At 40.3% G+C, this 20239-nt stretch overlaps 1 protein-coding gene across 1 annotated transcript in view; it reads right to left on the bottom strand.

Moving 5' to 3' along the window:
• Window positions 1-20239, bottom strand: part of tenm1 (teneurin transmembrane protein 1) — a 198384-nt gene that overhangs the window by 119836 nt on the left and 58309 nt on the right. The window contains exons 4-5 of the mRNA XM_080900924.1: window positions 7992-8235; window positions 152-390 (exon numbers count right to left, since the gene is read on the bottom strand). Coding sequence (XP_080757050.1) covers window positions 152-390; window positions 7992-8235 — 483 coding nt within the window. The remainder of the gene's footprint in view (window positions 1-151; window positions 391-7991; window positions 8236-20239) is intronic.

The following is a 20239-nucleotide window of genomic DNA, read 5'->3' on the forward strand; positions in this document are numbered from 1 at the left end:
TTTTATGATTTAATTAGGCACTCTCTTGGCAAGTCCCACAATTTTCCAACTCCTCTAACAATCCCTTTTGAAAATGTAAATTTTCCACTAAACTCAGAACTCTTCGTGCTTCTCATTCATGACACGGGCTGGGTGCGTGACGGCAACTCACCGATGACGTAAGTGAGCAGCAGGGCCAGGGTGAGAGTGAGGAGTGACGCAGACAAGGCTGTGCACTTCCAGTTGCAGCAGCGGTGAGGCTTGTTGAAGGTAAACAGTGGTCTGGTCACGCTGCTGCGCGGCAGAGGCCGAGGTGGAGGGGAGTACACGGTCCCAGAGGTCAGGGGGTATCCCTGTCCCGCCCCTGACAGCAGAGCTGACGAACCAGACCCCTGCTTGAACAGGAAGTGTCTGCAGGAGAAACATACATAAAAGGTGTTATTGCAAAATGCAGTTTACCGTTACCTTCCTCAGTTACTGTTGCTATGCTTTCTCGCGGTCTCATGTGCAATTTTCAGTTATAACACCGGGACATTACTACTCTAAATTCTATTTTTTTTTTGTTCATGGAAAAAATGGCTTTTAGGCCCCAGCCAGAAGCAAACAAATCATGCTTTTCATTTTTCGCCAGGAACTGCTAATTATGGCAGTTGACCTGATAGCTATTACTCATTTTAATCAACTGTAGCCAGCTAATTAAGCTAACATTGGCTCTGGTAGTTGGTTCAAAACCAGAATTTTTACTTGTTAAAAAAAAGGTTTTTTGACAAGTTTGGTTTTTGGGTTCTTTTTTATTAGAGGATTTTGTTTTTTTTGCATTTGATGAAGTACAACAATTTGATAATTACTGAAAATGACACAAAATGCCTAAACTAGTGAAACCAAATGACCATTTATTTTATCGCAAATAGCTGAGCCAGATTAAGAAGCCTGGATGGATTCATACATACAGAACTAAAGGATCATCATTTCTTATTTACAATGACAACATCCAACAACATGAAACAAACATACATGTTTAGTGCTCGCCTCTGTCAGTGCGCCCCAGGGCAGCTGTGGCTACAATGTAGCTTGCAATCACCTGTGTGTGAATGTGTGAATGACTGAATGTAGTGTAAAGCGCTTTGGGGTCCTTAGGGACTAAGTAAAGCGCTAAACAAATACAGGCCATTTACCATTTACATGTTGTGTCTAATATGGCTGACATTACCATGTAATACCAATCTGAAAACTGTACAATTATCTTTTTGTGGTAGCTACAGGCTCCTTTCAGACCATCCATCTCTTTGCATTTCTCCCACCGTCTGATTTCAAATATAATCTATTAATAAAGCTAACTTTCCAGTAAGGCTTTTTTCAGTTATCAGATGAGGGAAGAAGCCTAGATGTTACCCAGCAGTCACTTCCAAACCGTTGCCAGTCCCCTGTTAAAATCCTGATCTTGTATAATTTGAAACAAGACTTGCTGATCTGTCATGTGGCCACCTATATGCTGCTCCTCTCTGCCATTGAATGAAGAGTGTAGTGCATTTAAAGCTACAGAAACTCAAACAGCCTGTTTTTTAATGGGGCTAAAACCAGAGATCTACAGCATACTGATAGTAAAAGAAAAGAAAATCTGGACTTTTCTCAGTTGAAACTTTAAGACACATTCTGAATGAAACTATTATAACATGTAGCTTTTAAATACTGTATTTTTCACCCCAATTACAGTACCTCACACATCACCTATTCAAGTGGAGAAAGCTTGAAAGTTCTGCTAAGCAGAGCTACGGTTAAGCTATGACTGGACCGTTGCTCTTCAAGGCGACAGGTTAAGCAAGCGCTGTATTAATTGCTGCCCTAATCTTACAAGCGAGGAGCTGTTCTGCATTCGGCGCTCTGCAAAGTAACTCCTACCTCTGGGACCGCTGTTGGTGCTTTTCTAAAGCAGATTACAGTACACAGCTGGAAACAATCACAGTAACCATGCAGGCCTATCTAGGACAGTGCTTCAACGCTTCAAATCAAATCAAATCAAATCAAATCACTTTTATTGTCACATCACATGTGCAGGCACACTGGCACAGCACATGCGAGTGAAATTCTTGTGTGCGAGCCCCACAAGCAATAGAGAAGTGCAAACACAACAACACAAACGAGCAAAATACAAGAATGGCCAACCTGAAACTAATAAATATATGTACAATATATAATAGTGTATGCATTTCTGGATGTGTATACTAAATATTTTCCTACGTGTGTGTGTGTGTGTGTGTGTGTGTGTGTGTGTGTGTGTGTGTGTGTGTGTGTGTGTGTGTGTACACATTTTTACAAATTAAATAGTAAAAAAAATAAAATAAAATAATAATAATAATAATAATAATAATAAAATATATAAAATATACAGAGTTGAATATGTGCAAAACAAGTGGCATTTATATACAGTGTGGAGTGCATAATGCATAATGTTCACCAATTAGCACAGTGCAGACATCATTTTTCTCAGGTATCTAGTATCATATTCTGATTCTATTCATGCAAATCTGTACTCGGTGGATTTCAGTCTCACGCTGATGCACGCCTGACTGAAGCTCATTTAAAGAGCCCCCAAGGTGGGGGACTTTAGAAGAGACCCTATCTCCCACTATTTTTTGAATGATGAATACAGACTCAGGTTTCACATATCACAGAGAGGACAGACTGTTCCACTTTGCCCAGTCCTTTTTTGAACCTGTCCAGAATAAGCACTTAGTGCTGTGCAAAAGAAATTCAGCTAAACTGTTAATATCTTACGTGTTTGTCTCCATTTGTGTGCCTGTAATCTAAGCAATCTGTTAAACTTCCAAGAAAAGCATCATCAAAAATTAATACAGGAACCAAATCCAAGGAAGAAGAGTAGTCTGAGGAAGTCCCTAAGCGCTAGGATTCTACTTGTAATTTATAATGTGTTCTGGAAAGCAGGCAATTTTTGTGGCAAATGTATACCACATACATTATTCACAGTTACTGCATTATAACAATCAGACAACGGACAGTATTGGAATGTACTGCATGCAAGAAACAGCTATGTAATACACTTGTAGCACATTATAGATAAAGTATAGGCTGACAGGCTGAAAAAGGGCATATATGACCAAGTATCTCTCTCTGGTGCAACGTTATGAGCCACTACTGTAATGCAGAGCAGCACTGATATGAAAGAGAATGAAACAGCCCTGGCAGCCAAGGATCAATGACTTACCTATTCCTTTTTTGACTCATCAAAGCGACTACTTAAGTTATACGGCTGTATTCGTTAAACGACGATGAGGTTTATTCTCATTATGAAAAAGAGTGTGTTAGATTGCCACTGATGATAGGAAACTAAGCTGCGGGGCAATTAATCTAAGTAGCATTTTATCTATATTGTGTTTGGATAATGGGGGGCGAAGGTTGGATGGTGTCAGATGAGAAGCAGGGAATGGAAATTATGCAACGTGGAAAAGTAGATCTGGGTAAAGCAATTATAAGCGATTCCAGCTTGATCTGGCCGTACCGGATCCCATCAAAAAAATGAATAAAGACTGCTGGTGGTGGGAAACAAAGGATGGCTATGAGACAGCATCAGAAAGAGAAAACAGCTATGAGTCATTGTCTTATTCTCTGCACTGTGTGTGTGTGTGTGTGTGTGTGTGTGTGTGTGTGTGTGTGTGTGTGTGTGTGTGTGTGTGTGTGTGTGTGTGTGTGTGTGTGTGTTTTTCCAAGCAAACAAAGAAAACAACAAGAAAATATCTCTGAGCTCCTGCAATTCACAGACAGCATTATTGCTCCAGATTACTGTGTGCTCTCCAGGGGTTAATATTGGCTGTTGGTGCGATATGTTGGGGGATATGTGCAGTTCGCCAGAGTGTTATTCTGTCCATGCAGTAAAAGGTGCGAGGTCACAGGCTGCCGGCAGGACACCAGTCTCTAAAGGGACCTCACAAGACAGGCCATTAAAGTGGTGCCAGACAACAGACTGACAACATCGCTGGACTCCAGACTCTAACGCTGTCCTCACACATGGCTAAACTACATCCATCTCCTTTATCCATTTAACTGTTATCCTGCCCTGCAGGCGCATTTTACTTAAAAACAAGAAAACTGGGGCGACAGTGGACTTCTCCATGAAGGACTTTGAATTTCAACTGAGAACTATAAGCTTTATTGAAAAGTAAAACAGGAGAACAACATATGTCTTCCAGGTGTTCGCATTCAAGAGGACACGCTGGATGTGAGTTGATGGTGACCTTGACTTTCGATCTCTCAAAACACAGTCAGTTCAGCCTTGAGAACTTGGTGAGCATTTGTACCAGACTCAAAAACATTCTTGTGAGTACCTCCAATAGATATTGTGTTCATAACAAAGCGGCAGATGGGAGGACATACGATCGGCCAAACGTCAAGTCTGTGGCCACAGCTGTTGCAGCATCAAAGCAGTCAAGAAAAAGGACAAGTGGAGCCCCAGTGCAAGATTTTTAATGGATTTTTCTCTAGGACTTACATTGGCCTTAGATTGCTTTTTTTTTCCAAGTTCAATTAATGTTTGTATTCTCCTGTTATTGATTTATTGCCTAATTCCATGTATTACTCCTTGGATCATTGCTTCTGATGTACATTTTATTATATGCAATTAACTAATATGATATTCTACTGCTTTAGATGAGTATATTTACAACCCTCAGGTATCTATCATATAAGATAAAATAACAGATAACCTTTATTAGTCCCACATGTGGGAAATTTGCTTATTACATATACATATATTTGTGTATGTATATTACATATACATACCAAAATAGTCTGTAAATAACTAATAATGTTCAGTCCAAACATCCAATTTTATGGAAAATGTGTGCTGTGTCTTAATAGTTTAGCCATAATCTTTGCTAATGCTAACTGAGCCGTTAGCATTAGCAAAGAATATGACTAATGCTAAATTTGTAGCTAATTAGCTAAGTAATAGAATTAGCCAGGAATATGGCTCAACTATTAAGAGAAAGCCAAATTTGTAAACCCAACTTGATAACATATTTATTACATTGTATAACTACATAAAGAAAATACTTGAAATGCCTACCATATTCCAGAAGATGTTTTTTTCTCCACACTGCAAAGCTATGACATCACAACAAGTGATTGGTCAGTTGCAAAGTTAATCCTCACCAACATGGGAAAAACAGTGGGATAACTATTAAATACGAAACACGTGTCACACGAACACATGTCAACACATTTTATTTATATATTGTTTTTATATTTATATTGTCAGTAAACTTGTGTTATTTATGGTTTTTGTGCTGCATGTGAGGAAGCATTGCCTCAGTCATCTTAAACCCATGCCTGTTTTGTGTTTCTCTCTCTGTGTGTCTCCATTGTGGCCCAGTGCCTGACAGATGACATCCATCCTTCACTGTCTGCCTCCTTTCCTTTCTCATCCAGCATCTGCTGAAGACTGTGAGCTAGATTGAGGACACAGGAGACTGCGCACAGAGCAGCTACACACCTACGGGTCAATGGCAGTTCAACTCTGAAAGGCCAGAGATAAACCCGAGAAACACACAGCCACACAAATAGAGAGAGACACATAGCTCGACTCGAAGAATGGCGCGCAAGACAAACACGCACAAAAAAGATGTCAAATACAGCATTTTCACACTTTCGAGGCCAACGCACGGGTCGAGAAGACCGCGGCACTTTTATTGCTCTGCCGAAGGTGGATTAGAGCGAAAGGGATCAGAATCCAGCTGAAGAAATTGCATTTGTCAACGCAAGTGGAACTCTATTCTTCTTGTTCGGTGCTTTTAAAATGCTTCACTGTTCTTCCTGGCTCCTCCGCCTTTGATCTTCTCAGACAATATCTAGGGGCGACGCCCAGGAAGCTCTGAATTCATATCAGAGGACAGATTTCCCCCGAGACAGGAAGAAAATGAGAGTTCCCGCTCTCCAGGAGGTCGGAGTCTAGGCCCAGGGGCTGTCTCTACCTGGATAAGTGTGTGTCTTTGTCTGTGTGTCTGCCTGTGTAGGTGGAGGACTTTTTTCACAGGTGCATGGCAATGTGCGGTGTGCGATGCAGAAGCTGTATTCACAGTGTTGGTGCACACCCACAGTGTGTGACTTACGTACACTCACGTCCTATCAATAAGAGGAAGGAGAGAAGGCAGGGCACAAGTCAATTTATTACAGTCCCAACATTTGTACCCCTTAACACACCCACAGCGAGAGCCAGTCAGATAGATTGAATATCCATATCCGCAAGCCTCCACTTACACAAGCTGGCCTCTCCAGAAACATAACGGATGTGCAGCTGAAAAGGAAAATCTATGCACACTTCAAACAATCTTAATCTCAGCTGACGCAATGTCAATACATTTGAATACTGATTCATCAAGTGCGCAAGTCGAGGAAAATGGAAGCTCACTTGACTTGTTATCCATGTTTTGCCATTTTTATTAAGGTCACAGCATCACTTAGAATTCTGTCAGCATAAGCCCCCATGTCAAGTTTGTAAATACTTGATTAATCTTTAATCTGGAGATCGAGCCGATAGCGCTGCCAGGGTAAAAGCAGAAATATGAAATCATTAGATTAGCAGTGTATCTGAGAATGTGAGAGAGGAGAGAGGAGAGCTTGAATATTAAATCCAAACTCAAAACAGTTAAGCAGTGAAGAGTTGGATCTTTTTTTGTGGGCTCTCTCTTCAAAAACTAGATAGAAAAGAGCCAATATTATCTGAATTATGTTACGCAGGGACGCTATTCTATTGACTATGAATATGATTACATTTTATGGTTCAGAACTAATAGCGCACTATCAAATAAAACATATTTGACTAGAAAGTCCCAAACGCGCAAAATGTATTCTTACAAAAAAAGAAAGAAAAAAAAGTCACCATCCAATATAGTGAGTCACTGTGGAAATTGTGTTTTTATAATCACATCTCACTTTGGGAGAACAGTTCTTTGAGCTCATCAAATATTGTTTGAACGATCCGAATTTTTTTGTTTGTGGTGAGTTTTCATTTAACGCGCGCTCACACGCTCACTGATAAGTAATGTAATTACAATGCGCTCCTGACAAGCCTTTACATTGATACTCATGTCAATGAGCCAATGATTAATTTAAATTGTCACTGAATCTAATTTTATTCTTCCTTCCCTTTAAATGAGATAAGATCTAATTATGGCCTAATGCATAACTTATTAAAATCCCTTCTTCTGGTGTGGCAGCCTGCCAATCTCATCCTCGCGCATAATATACCAGAATCCCGCGCCCAGCCGCTCATTACACATGCAAACATATTCTTTTCCACCTTGGTTCTCCTTCTCAAAAGCAGCCGCACAAATGAGGATCTCCTAAATAATTCTCTGATCAATTAATACCTATGCGGTAAGCGTATGCTTAATTCTGTTTGATGGGACCGACTTCCAGTGGCTTGTCTCCGAGCATTTTGGCAGAAAAACAATTTCTCGGGGTACTAAAGCTGAAAGTGAAATTACAATGTGTTCCTGAAAAGAGGATTTCTGCTTTCATTTTGGATTGTTTTTATAGTAAATGCGGTGGTGTGTGTGGTAGGAGAACAAAAACAATTCCAAATAAGCTTCATGATTACTTTGATGGAAGTCCTTTAATAATACCCCAGAGGCCTGCGTGGTGTTCCACTTATTCCTCCAAACATGTGCAAAACATGCCCATCCTAACAAATCCTTTAGTCCAGCATTCATTCTTAATCATTACACTCTGATTTTTTTCGAAGAAGTTTGTGAAAGTCTGCCAAGTCACAGTCCTGATGAAAGAATTTTCTTTAATCTAATGAACCTCATTTGTGAGATTAAAGAAATGTCTTTAATCAAGTGACATTATGCTGAGGGAGGGCGGTTTGCCTTGAAGATATTTTCACTTGAAGAATTTCATTACAAAATGACATCCAGTCTGGACTGAAAGCTTTTTGGAGCGCAGCCCTGTGTTTGCCCGCGCTAAAAATAACTCCAGAAAAAAAAGCATTCCCTTACCTGGTCTCTAGGGGGATGTTGCTGTTGAGCACCCAGCTGTTGTGAAGCTGGGCCTGGTCTGCGCTTGAGCTGGTGTCTGCCCCCTGGCCGCCCTGGCTGGCTTGGCACCGAGTTGGCATGGTCTTCCTCTGTAGGCTGACTTGAGTGTAAGGTGCCGGGCGGGCGCAAGTGCAGGAGTGGGGCGGCGGCGGAGGTGGGGGCAGCGGACGGAACGTGAACTGGCCGCCCGGACTGCTGGGAAGCTCTGCGTAGGATAGACACAACAGAAGGCCCGGGACGAGGGGGAGGGATGGACAGGGGAGAAATAAACAGAGGTTTATTAGGAGCACAGTACCATAAATTACAAATAAACGTGGCGTGTTAGTTGACAGTTTATTGTTATTACACTGATTGAGAGCCATAAATCAGCTTGAAAACCATCTCTGTCCTGCACCTTCCTGCCTACCTGCTTTGATACACTTCCAGCTGCCCTATAAATAGGTTCTTGGCTGGCTGCAACATTGAGCAGTCTTTAAAGAGCTAACAGCTCCGGCTTAATCTGCACCCGCCAGCCCAAACTACCCATGTGATGTTTATTATGAGATCTGCGGCTGGACGGAATGAGCTAGCCAGCTGTAACTCCCTCACACTGCTAACCCCGGGGTCTAGGGAGAGCGCTCTCAATCCATCATTTATCATTCTCTTTCACTATAACTCTCCCTCTCCCCATCTCTTCCTCCATGCTGCTTTCTTCCGCATTCCTGCCTGTCTTCTATAACTGAGCAGGCTAATTACAGTTTTATTAAATGCAATGCGCGCGCACATGTCAGCTTAACGTATGGGTATGGCTTCAGATAAAGCTGCTTTGCATGCATTTCCATACGTGCATGCGCCCATGCGTGTGTAACAGGCTGCGTGAATTCATGAATGTGCATCAGCTGGGACGACAGCTAGCACTGTTTAGGGGGGACAGCTCGTGCCATACGGTTGCAGCATGGTTCCACGAACGAGGCAAATCCTCCGTCCCAAAAGACCGACTCTGTCCAGCTGTATTGACAATGAATGTAACATTAGCCTCAAACCAGAGGGTAAAGAGTTTGCCCGCCAGAATTCTCGGACCTCAATTGTATTTGCTGCCAAAATGTCAGCAATAATTTAGTATCTGGAAGTGTAGTCCAACTGGGAGATTACCTCAGCCCTCCCTATTCAAGTGTAAGTATTACACAGATAATACCGCAAAACACATTTTATTGACTCTTGGCAGATGAACACTGAGAAAAGTAAAATATTAATCTTTTTTTTGTGCTTTCTATCACCGGCATGTTTCCGAAATATGTAGCTCTGTTACCGTTCCACCTGAAAAACATCTCACAGCGTTACATAGAGCAGTGGTTTATTGTTAATATTTTCAGAATAAGAAAAATGTGTGCACAGGCACCGATATCACGTTGGTGCTTTGATCTCCTCAAAATTACTGCTGCCTTCTGTGCAGATATGTGAGCCAGTAAGCTATGTCATATCCACTGAAGCATCACATTATTACTCGTACGTTTGAAAGTTTCATATTTATAAGATATATGTACGTCGCGGCAGAAATGTAACAATGATAATGGCGAGACAAAAACAGCTCCTGTAATCATTTCCTTAAAATATTGCCACAGTGCCATCTGTCCAGGTCTAACGGCATTTTTCAAGATTTATTTGTTTTAGCAACCACTGTTTGGATGTGGGCATGCACATGTTTTTGTCAGATATATATACATATCTGACAAAAATATCGCCATAATAAGTGTGTGAGTGCTGTCGAATCGCTCTTTGAAGACGTGACAGGTTTTTCATCCTCTGTGACACATTGCTGGTTATTGATCTCCCAAAATGCCTGAACTGTCACAGCACAAATGCAGAGCATGTAATAGTTAGCATGTGTTTCTGAATAATAAAATTTGCTCTTGATTTTCACGAAGCGCCGTTTCTCGCGCAATACGTTCCTTTTACCGTTTCACTGAGACAATTAAGGAGGCTCGACTCTATTCCCTTATGTGGCGTTACTCTTTATGGGCTTTGCATTTTATACTAACACATTAAAAGATGTGATTTTTTCCACATCTTATGCAGTTCATGGCAGCAGCTGAAAATGTGCATTAACTGGATGCGAGAGATTTAGACTTCTTCCACATTTCAAACTGTTTTTGTGTGAAGCCAGAGAATTAATTTGCCTCCTGAGACAATATGATATTGTAGCATATACATCTGCTTGGTATTACTATAATACATCACTCGATGATCTCATCAGACAGCCAGGCTGTGCTCAATCTGACAATGTAGGGCCCAGTAAAATGACAGGAAATGCATTTGTGCCATCACCTGAAGGTGCTGTTTAGTCTAAACTAATGCATGTGGAAAATGGAAGTTATTTTTGACTGTACCACCCCTGAGTATTAAAAATTACACGCTTAGGGAAAAGTGAGGGCTCCACTGTAGTGCGCCGCTGTAATGCTGCAGGATTTTTAAAGTGGCGCTTCAGTTTTTAGCAGGACCTGATTCATCAGTAAGTTAGAGTCCTTTGAGTCCTGCCAGATTCCCCTGCTTTCACAGCTCTAAATACTGAAGGTAGATGTTTTTAGCAATTGTAATATTTTTAAATGTTTAAAGGAAAAAAGAGAAAAAAAAACCCACATGAAGTGCATTCCCAGCCAGCACTGGGCACTTGAGTTGGCAACTTGTACTCAAATCGCACTTAGGGTTGTGAATTAGCTTGAGACTTCAAACTTAAGTGGGACTTAACTTCATTGTCAACTGTCAACTTCATTGAGAATGTGGCACCTAAGGACACGACGAGGCATTGAGAAATTGTGAAGAAAATTTGAACACTTCTCTTCAAAGGTGACTGATTCTGCTTCACATGACAAATGCCAGATAAAAGTGATACTGAATTACAAAAGATGCAGTTCTTTTTTAATTCAGTTGACTAAAGCAAATGTTATTTATTAAATAATACATAATAATAACTAACTGCTGGTCAGTTAGATGTCTAAGAACACACTATACAGTACTGTGAAAAAGTCTTATGCCAGGAAATGTATTGAAACGTGCAAACACACATGTATATAAGGCAACAATAGAGTTTGTGTAATTCTAACAAGTATGAAAGTCAGTAGTTGGAATGGCCACCTTTATTCTTCAACACGTCACTTGTGATGTGTTCAAGTTTCAGGTACTCTTCAGGCATAGTTTTCCAGACTTTTTGAAGGACATTCCATTCAATATTTTGGATATTGACTGGTTCTCTGTCAAGATGATCCCACACCGCTTCAACGATGCTCAGGTCTGGGCCACTGATTTTCAGCCCAGCTCTTGTGTAATTTGCCATGCCTCAGCCTTTTCTCCCTGTTTCTCTTCCTTAAGAATGGCTTCTTAACAGCCACCCTTCCACTCAGACAACTTCTGATAAGGATGTGGCAAACTGAAGGGTCCGATGCATCTCACAGGTTCTGCGTCAGGTCTTTCATGGATCCCCCCCCCAGTTTCTTAAGGACATGACTTTCAGATACTGTTCATTTTCTGTAGATTTTTTTAGACCTAACACCTTTTTTAGCTTCCAGTTGTCCAACATAGTCCACGTTGTCAGCTAATAGCTCTCTGGGAATTACCTTGTTGATGAAAAACAGTATTTTATGCCTGCCAAACTGTGTTATCTTTGGCATTTTTCATAGAGTCAGCTTAAGATTTGGGAACAAATGATGTGCTTGTTTTTGCAACAGTGCCTGAATTATAATAATTTTTAATTACATACAAGGACTGGACTGAAAATGAGCAAACAAAAGCAGCTGGAGAAAGATCTCCAGAAAGCCTGGCGAACTACTGCTCAAGATCATTTTTTAAAATATTAATGAGAAAGTCTTCTCCTAATATAAAAAAATAAAGATTTTTGCACATCACATAAGTACATACATTTATGCTGGATGTTAACAGCTTTAGTTCTTCACAATCTGATGATGCCATGTACTCATTTCTATGTGCGACATCATTATGAGGTGATATCAGAATCTGCGTTGCTGTGATTTTCTGCAAATATGACACCACAAATTAAACAATGCATATAAATTCAAACAGGTGAAACCATTAATAGATTTGTACCACAGTGGGCTGCCAACAATCTTTGGATTCAAGCAGGCAAGTGTTTTTTATATTAGGAAGAAATTAAATGAGAAATTCTTTTCAGCCCAAATGGGTCACAATTATATTGAAACTAAAATAATACATGCAAATTATTTCTGCCTGTTAAGTCTCAACTGATTGCCAGTGCATTATTCATTTTAGAAAACCTAGGCTACAACAGCCCAGGCTTTGCAGTCACACACAAAAAACCCTCATTCGGCTACATTTGTGTTTTCTGGCAAAGGAAAGAGGAAAAGAATATAAAGTGGACAGGAGAGGAGGAGAGAGGACAGGGATAGAGGGCCAGAGGAGAATGTAATCTTGGTGAGTAGGGTGACACAGGGGCCCTGGCTGCCAGATGGTGCTTTAGAAGGCTTAGTAAAGGCAGCTTTGGGTCTGCGCTTCCAAAGATCCGAAAACTTTTCCTCACACAATCAAGCAAATGGCAGGAAAAGAGTCCTCCTCTCTCCTTCATTCAAACAAAGTCACATTAAACACGCAAGCTGTGATATTTTGTTAAGAAGTAAAAGCAACCCAAATAGGACTGGAAATGTAGGGCAGAGGCCGTGTAATATTTGGCCAGGAGTTCAGAAACATCAAATCGAGTCTGCGGGGAGCAGACCGAGGCTCTCGATGACATTCATGACAGTGTAGAACATCCTCTGCCCCGGGGTTCCTCTGGGACTTAGGCCTCCAGAAAAGATACTTTTAGAAAGTCGCTTATGAGATATTTTCCTGGAATCATCAGCTTTTGGTTACATAAGCGAGATATGAGGAAAAAGAGTTTTATAGCAAGTAGAAGGCAGATCTGGGGGGATTTACTGGGATATGTAACAGGTAACAGGTATTGGGGCCAGGTATTAAAAATGCATTACTGGAGGTGAGATGAACCCAAAATAGCACGGTAATTAAGTATTTATGATAATTTGGGCATTTAAAGCCAAGTCCTACTAATGAAATGAGAGGAGAACATAGTAAAACATGACTCAAGCATGCATACACTGAGTAATAGCACCGGTGCGTAATGAGCTAGCTGTCATGATGGCGCAATTCTCTCTTGAAGGGATATTAACAAATGGGCATAAAACTGTTTGACTGAGCGCAGAAATGAATAACTTGAGTAAAATAATCTTGTAAATGAAGGCTTGTTATGCTCATTAAGATTATCTACGTTCTTTCTTGATTAGCCTGAAAGATGTTCAGCGCTAACAGTACATGGAACTGTTGTGGTAATGGGCAGAGGAAAAGTTAAACAATAAAAAGACGAGGCATGAAAAGGGGGTTTCTTTGCCTGCGTGGAGTGAGCAACAGTTCAAGATTACGTATCAGGGCTTTGCAGCACTGCTCGAGTGTTTGTGAATCCTTTTATAGTTTTACGCACTTCTGTAGTCTGTAATTTGCCATTAGGGGCTGATCTCAAGGTGAAATTGGAGTCAGGTAATTTCAGTCAATGGCATGACGTTTTTATCTATGAAAGACTGATCTTCACAACACTTTTGAGAAAATGAATCATTGGATAAAAATTGGAGATTTCTGAGGAGATCTGAAAAAGTGTCACTGATATTTATAATGGGTTGGAAAAGGTTAGCGAGCCATCTCTAAAGAGACAGACTGTTTGCAAATGAAGGCAATTTGTGACCAATGTTACCCTCCACAGCAGCGGTTAACCAAAAAAGGGAGGCATGCAACGGTCTGAGAAGTCACAAAGGAGCCCAGATAGAAACTCAAGGCCGTTCTCTCACTGGTTAATGTTAATGTTCATGAGTCCCCCTTCAGGAGAACGCTGGAGTACAATAGTGTGGATGGCAGCACTGCAGGGAGAAAGCGCTGCTCTCCAAAAATAACACTGCTGCCCATCTGCAGTTTGCTAAGGATTACATGGACAAAGCATAAGCACGCAGGGCTGTCACGACACTAGAATTTCAAACGTGATACTGATACCCAGGAAAATACTCAATACCATTTTCAGTACTGCTGGGGGGAAAAAGACAAAAGGCTTTTTTAAAAATAAAGAATGGGAAAATACAAACTCTGTTTTCAAGGTTGTTGAAATACAGTAACTGTAAGATCTATAGCAGTAACCGGTACGAGTACTACTACCTAAAAGAATCTTAAAATGTCGATCTTACATGTAGATCTTACTGTAAGTATTTTTTTTTTTATATATTTGCAGATCAAACATAGTGAGATAGGCTGCTACTGTTACACTGTCCCCAGCTTCACTGTGGACCTTTAAGAGAAACATGACACCGTTTAGACACAGATAATTGTGTTTTGTCCCGTTAAATGAATATTGCCTATTAATGTTACAGATGGGCACCGCTAATGTTTACTATAGCTTCCACATTAACATTAGCGTTTTATCATTAGCAGCTAGCCACTACCTTAATGATGATTTAGCAGATGGCTAATGCAGTCATCAGCTAACGTTAACTTGTGAGCAGGGCAGGTTAACATTTATGGTAACTGTTTAGTGTTATTGACAGGAAACTGTTAAGTTTTGTGAACTTTAGCTACTTCTGCTGCTAAGGTGAAGCCTGTGTCCATATGATGTGATGTTCAACATATTAGAAGACCCTAATACTGTTGGAAATTACTAATCCAATAGTAATCTGCAGGATCTTAGTATTGATTTATTTGAACAACCCTATAAGCATATTGGACGGATCTTATCTCATCTGAGTCATCTGAGTCATTGTTAATGGAGCAATTAAGCTCCAGTCATACCAGCAACATGTACCGATGTCTGCCCGTGACCTGAACCTCGGAGGACAGTGGGAAAATAACCAAAACACGCAAAATTTGCAACTCACTCCTGACCCTGATCCATCAGATATATCGTGGAATGGCCTGAAGCAAATAATGCACGTGAGGAAAACCAATAAAATCCCACAGTTGAAGCTCTTCTCTACAGAGGAATAAGATAAATTTCCACAGAACTGATCAACAGGTGCTGGAAACATTTAGCTGCCGTTATTACCAAAAGCAAAGGTGCCCATAACAGCCCTAACAGATGTGCAATATCTGAAAGTGACAAATTTTAATGGTATTTTCTCAAATGTCTCAAACTAGCTTCTCTTTTTCTACTTTTAGGGCTTGTGTGATAATCTGATGAAGGAACGTGAATGTGGCTCATCTGACTCATGTTATGGGGTGGCTGTAGCTCAGGTGGCAGAGCAGGTCAGCCACTAATCAGAAGGTCGGTGGTTCGATCCCAGGCTGCATCCTGGCTGCATGTCAAATATCCTTGGGCAAGATACTAACCCCATGTTTGCCTACTGGTGGTGGTCAGAGGGCCTGGTGGCGCCTATGTCCGGCAGCCTCGCCTCTGTCAGTGTGCCCCAGGGTGGCTGTGGCTACAATGTAGCTTGCTATCGCCAGTGTGTGAATGTGTGTGTGAATGGGTGAATGACTGAATGTAGTGTAAAGCGCTTTGGGGTCCTATGGACTAGAAAAGCGCTATACAAATGCAGGCCATTTACCATTTATTGTACTGTGTGCAGGTTTCACTAATCTAAGAGGAAAATGGAAAAGTGTCCATAAAAAACCCAACAGTATAGCACTTGTAGATGGATGAGGAACACCTCACCACAGCACAAGTACGCACGCTCTTCCATTCACTCATTCAGTCACTGTAATTATGCTCAGTTTTCTAGCAGTACTTATTAAAATTGTGTAGCTCAGTGTTTGGTGTATTAGGGGTGGGCTGCAATTTCTTTCAAAGTCAGAGTAGAGGTTCAAACAAAAAATAATCACCTTGTTTACTTTTTATGAAATTAAATATAGGTTTTCAGACCTTCCCCACTCTACTAATTTCCATACAGTCAAGTGTGGAAGCAGAAAATCCAAAACATATAGCTCCTTTAATAAAAAGAGACCACACCACATTTGATGTGAAGCAGACCAGAAAAACAGGAGCCGCAAAAATATTGAAGCCTAAATTTCAGGAGGTTTTCTCCTCTTCTTCATTCCCCGTGTTTGCTCTCACTCCCCCTTCTCTTCATTATTGTGTCTAGCCCTCTAGCATAGAGTTAATTTCACTTATTCCAGGGAAGCAATATAAAATCCATAGAGCCTGACCTCAACAACACCTAGCCTGCCTGACAAACAGAGGAATGTGACCATTTTTAGAGAACATTTAACACCAGCCCAGCTAAAAAACCAAAAAAAACACACATCACCCACCCCACTCTAAAAATAACAGATTAATAATTTCCCCCAGGATAACTTTTCATCTATCTTCCTTCTTAATTGACTTGCATTAAATTGCCACAAAGTTTATTCCGCTGCTGTGCTTCAATGAAATAAATAATTAACCCTATAAAAAGGTCAGACAACTGAAATTAGAACTAACTGGTTCTTGTTCTTCTTTTTTTGCAATAATGAGAAAGGATCTTGCCCTAACTGACCATCGGACTCGCTGCAATAACTTGTCTCTGTCTTCTGAATCGCAGATAACGCATTATCTCATCAGACATTATAAGTTCCAATAACTCCTTTCATCAGCCAGATGCTGACGAAGTTGGCAAGAGGGATCACAATATCAATAACAATGATAGCGAACGTTTGACAACGGGGACTAATATTGCTAATGATCATGAGGACGATGATGATGTTGAAGAAAATGATGTTACCGATAGCGGCGCTGGTGGCGATGGAAATAACAAAGATAATGCCGATAGCATCAGTAATAACAGCGATAACAATGATGATGAAAACAGCAGCGATGGCAGCAGAAACACTGATAATTACATTGATGACAGTGGGCTCGGAGACAGCAATTAGAATAAAAACAGCCATTGATTCATCTCTGCAGACGCAGGGATAAACGGTGGGATTTCCATTTAACAAAGTGACACAATCATGTTGTCCAATTAAAGCAAGAAAATACAAATGAAGAAGCAGAGTGCTCTAAGAGCTTTCCCCTTTCTTATGGAACCCAGTCGATTCTCATACAGAGGCTGATAATTAGCAGCAATGCATCATCTGACTTTTTCATATCAGAGAACTCTGTGTGCGTAGGAGCTGGGAGGTGCGTGGATGCAAGCATGCAGAAGTGGATATGCATAGCTGTGTAATTGCTTATTTGTACCCCCATCTCCAAAAACAACTCCGGCACAAACTCGTGTTTAGGCTGCAGGTGATTCTGAAAGTAGCGTTTCCCAAGAGAAGGCATGAAACCTCCTGAGTCGAGCTCCTCAGTGCTACAGCAAGAGGCTTACCATCACTCAAACACTTCACTGCAGGGGCCTGCGCTCAAATTACATTTTCAGTAGAGTGAGCTCCAATTTAAATGATTTGCGTAAAAGTCCTAATTAATCAGCTGATGTTTTGCAGACAGGAGTTGCCTGACCAAACTTTTTTTGATCTTAATCAATGTTGGCTGTTTTGCCAGAAGAGGCAAAAGAGGCCAGAGCAGGTTTCTCTGAAAGTGGCTTATAGTGGAAAAAAAAAGGAAAAGAAAAAGCTAGCTGAGCTCAGCTCATCTGTCCAGAGAGCACAGCAGTGTCCTGATCCTTCCTGACCTTGTGACTGCAGCAGGGTGCCCAGTCAGTATCACCACTGCCATTAAGCAGTACAGGTATTTCTGTGTGTGTGTGTGTGTGTGTGTGTGTGTGTGTGTGTGTGTGTGTGTGTGTGTGTGTGTGTGTGTGTGTGTGTGTGTGTGTGTGTGTGTCATGCCATTCATCCATCTATACACTCATGATAGGGGATTCATTCTTCTGTGTTAAATCTGCACCATGTATGTTGTCACTTTAAACCCCTCTGAAACCTCTTAAAACCATAAACTACACCATAACATACTGTATACAATAACCTACACAGAAACCCACACAGTAAATTACACCATAACCTATACCATAAACTACCCCAGTAACATATACCATAACCAGAGGTGGAAAGTAACAAATTACATTTACTTGCGTTACTGTAATTGAGTAGTTTTTTTGTGTATTTGTACTTTTTAAAGTCATTTTTCAAGTCTGTAATTTTACTTTTACTTAAGTATATTTTTTAAAAAGTATTGTAGTTCGCTACGTTTTCAATCACACCCGTTACTGAGTAAGTTAAAAATAAAAATAAAAACATTGCGCTTCGGAAATACTGCAGGGAATGATGGGTAGTAGAACAAATTGGCGCTAAGGTCACGTTAAAGATGGAGTCTGACATCGGTGTTACGGATCCAGTGAAAAAAGAAACCCCGTCGAATTCTGCTGACCCTGAACTCGAAGAAACGGATGTGAACCCCTGGCCGTATTTAAGGGACCATTTCGGCTTCAAGTGCAAGAAAGGCAACAGCTTTATTATGCAGTGTAAGCTGTGTTTGCCCAGAGAGACCGAGTTAGCAGCTTTTAAAAATTCCACATCAAACCTGCGCAAGCATGTAGAGGTAAGTTAAATACAACTCGTACCGTTATGGTAGCAAAAAGGCTGTGTTCAAATTAATCACATTAAGTTAAGACATCTGTGAAGAACACAGATAACGTTGGTTGGTACTAGCAACTTGCTGTAATCGGGCACGTTGTTGTCCACGCAACTTACATTTTTTTTACTGGGTTGGTATATTGCAAAAAGAAAATGTGTTTACCTACGTTTTTCCTGTTTGTTAATAATAATAATTTATTTTAAAAAATAGTTAAATTAAAGACAGAAGCAGCTAGTTTCTTACTTAACCCACATATGTTCATACTGCAGGCAAAAGAATAACAGAGCGCTCTCTTACCTTAGATTAGTCAAAGACAGCTGACTTCTGTTACTTATTAATTAGCACTTGCAACCTCCCGTTAACTAGCCTGTTACTGTCCAATAAAAAAAAACCCACGAGGTATATTGGTATAATTTACCAGCGGTAGCTATGTAATGCATTGATGTCTTATTAGGGACGTCAAAAAACTTTCTCTCAAACTTAACACTGGCCTGCCTGCCTCAGCTGCCTTCGAGCGTCTCTTTAGCTGTGCTGGACTACTGTTCACTGCAAAGTGAGCAAGGATGAACTCTACTAACTTTGAAAATCAACTGCTCCTCAAAATTAACAGGAAGTTCAGAGAGTAACACTCTAGCATGGATACAAAGGAACTTTAATCTAGAGGTACAGTAGGGCAGGGCCAAGTTAAAAAAATTAAAAAACATTTTTAAAGCGGCTGCCGTTCAGTTCAGTACTTGTTCTCTTATTTGACAGTTTAGAACACATTCTCATGTGAAAGAATGATATGGTTTTGTATTGAAAACACTGTGATACCTGACAGTTTGGTTTGGTGACCATTATCCATTTTCATGTATAGACTTGCAGTTTAACTGCCACTGCACTTTAATTTGTAAAGTTTTTCTTTTCACTAAAAAAGAATTACTTTGAGATTTATATCCCACTGTCTTTTTTTGCACTACTCAGAAGCGGCTGTCCTCCTGCTGATAGAAAAGTAACTATGTAACTTTTACTCTGAGTACATTTTAAATTAGCTACTTTTTACTTTTATTTGAGTACATTTTTAGACAGGTAATTTTACTTGTACTTGAGTAAAATTTCAGCAAAGTAATAGTACTTTTACTTGAGTAAAATATTTTAGTACTCTTTCCACCTCTGACCATAACCAACATGATAACTTACAAAGTGATCTGCAATGTAAACTATGCTAAAACCTACGTACACAGTAATCTGCACCATAAACTATGCCATAACATATACCATAGCTTACACTATAAATGACTCCATAACATAACCATATCATCACTATAAACCCCATAAAGCTGCACCTTACACCATAAACTATGCCACAACCTACACTGTAACCTATGCCATAACATATATCATAACCTAAACTGTAGAATATACCATAACCTACACCATAACCATGCCATAGCCTACACCTACACCTACACAGTAAACTACACAGTAAATTATACCATAACCTATACCAGGGGTCGGCAACTTGCGGCTCCTTTTAGTGCGGCTCCGCGTGGTTTGGGAAAATAAAATTTTTTTTTTAAGTAATTAGCTGAAGTGTATTTTATTTAAGTTAGTTCTTTTTTAACTTGTAGTTCTAAATTGGAAGATTATTGTGATATTGGAATATAAAAATAAAATTATATTCTATTATTTTTTTTGATCGCTC

Source organism: Rhamphochromis sp. 'chilingali' (assembly GCF_963969265.1).
Source record: "Rhamphochromis sp. 'chilingali' genome assembly, chromosome: 13".
NCBI classification, from domain to species: Eukaryota; Metazoa; Chordata; class Actinopteri; order Cichliformes; family Cichlidae; genus Rhamphochromis; species Rhamphochromis sp. 'chilingali'.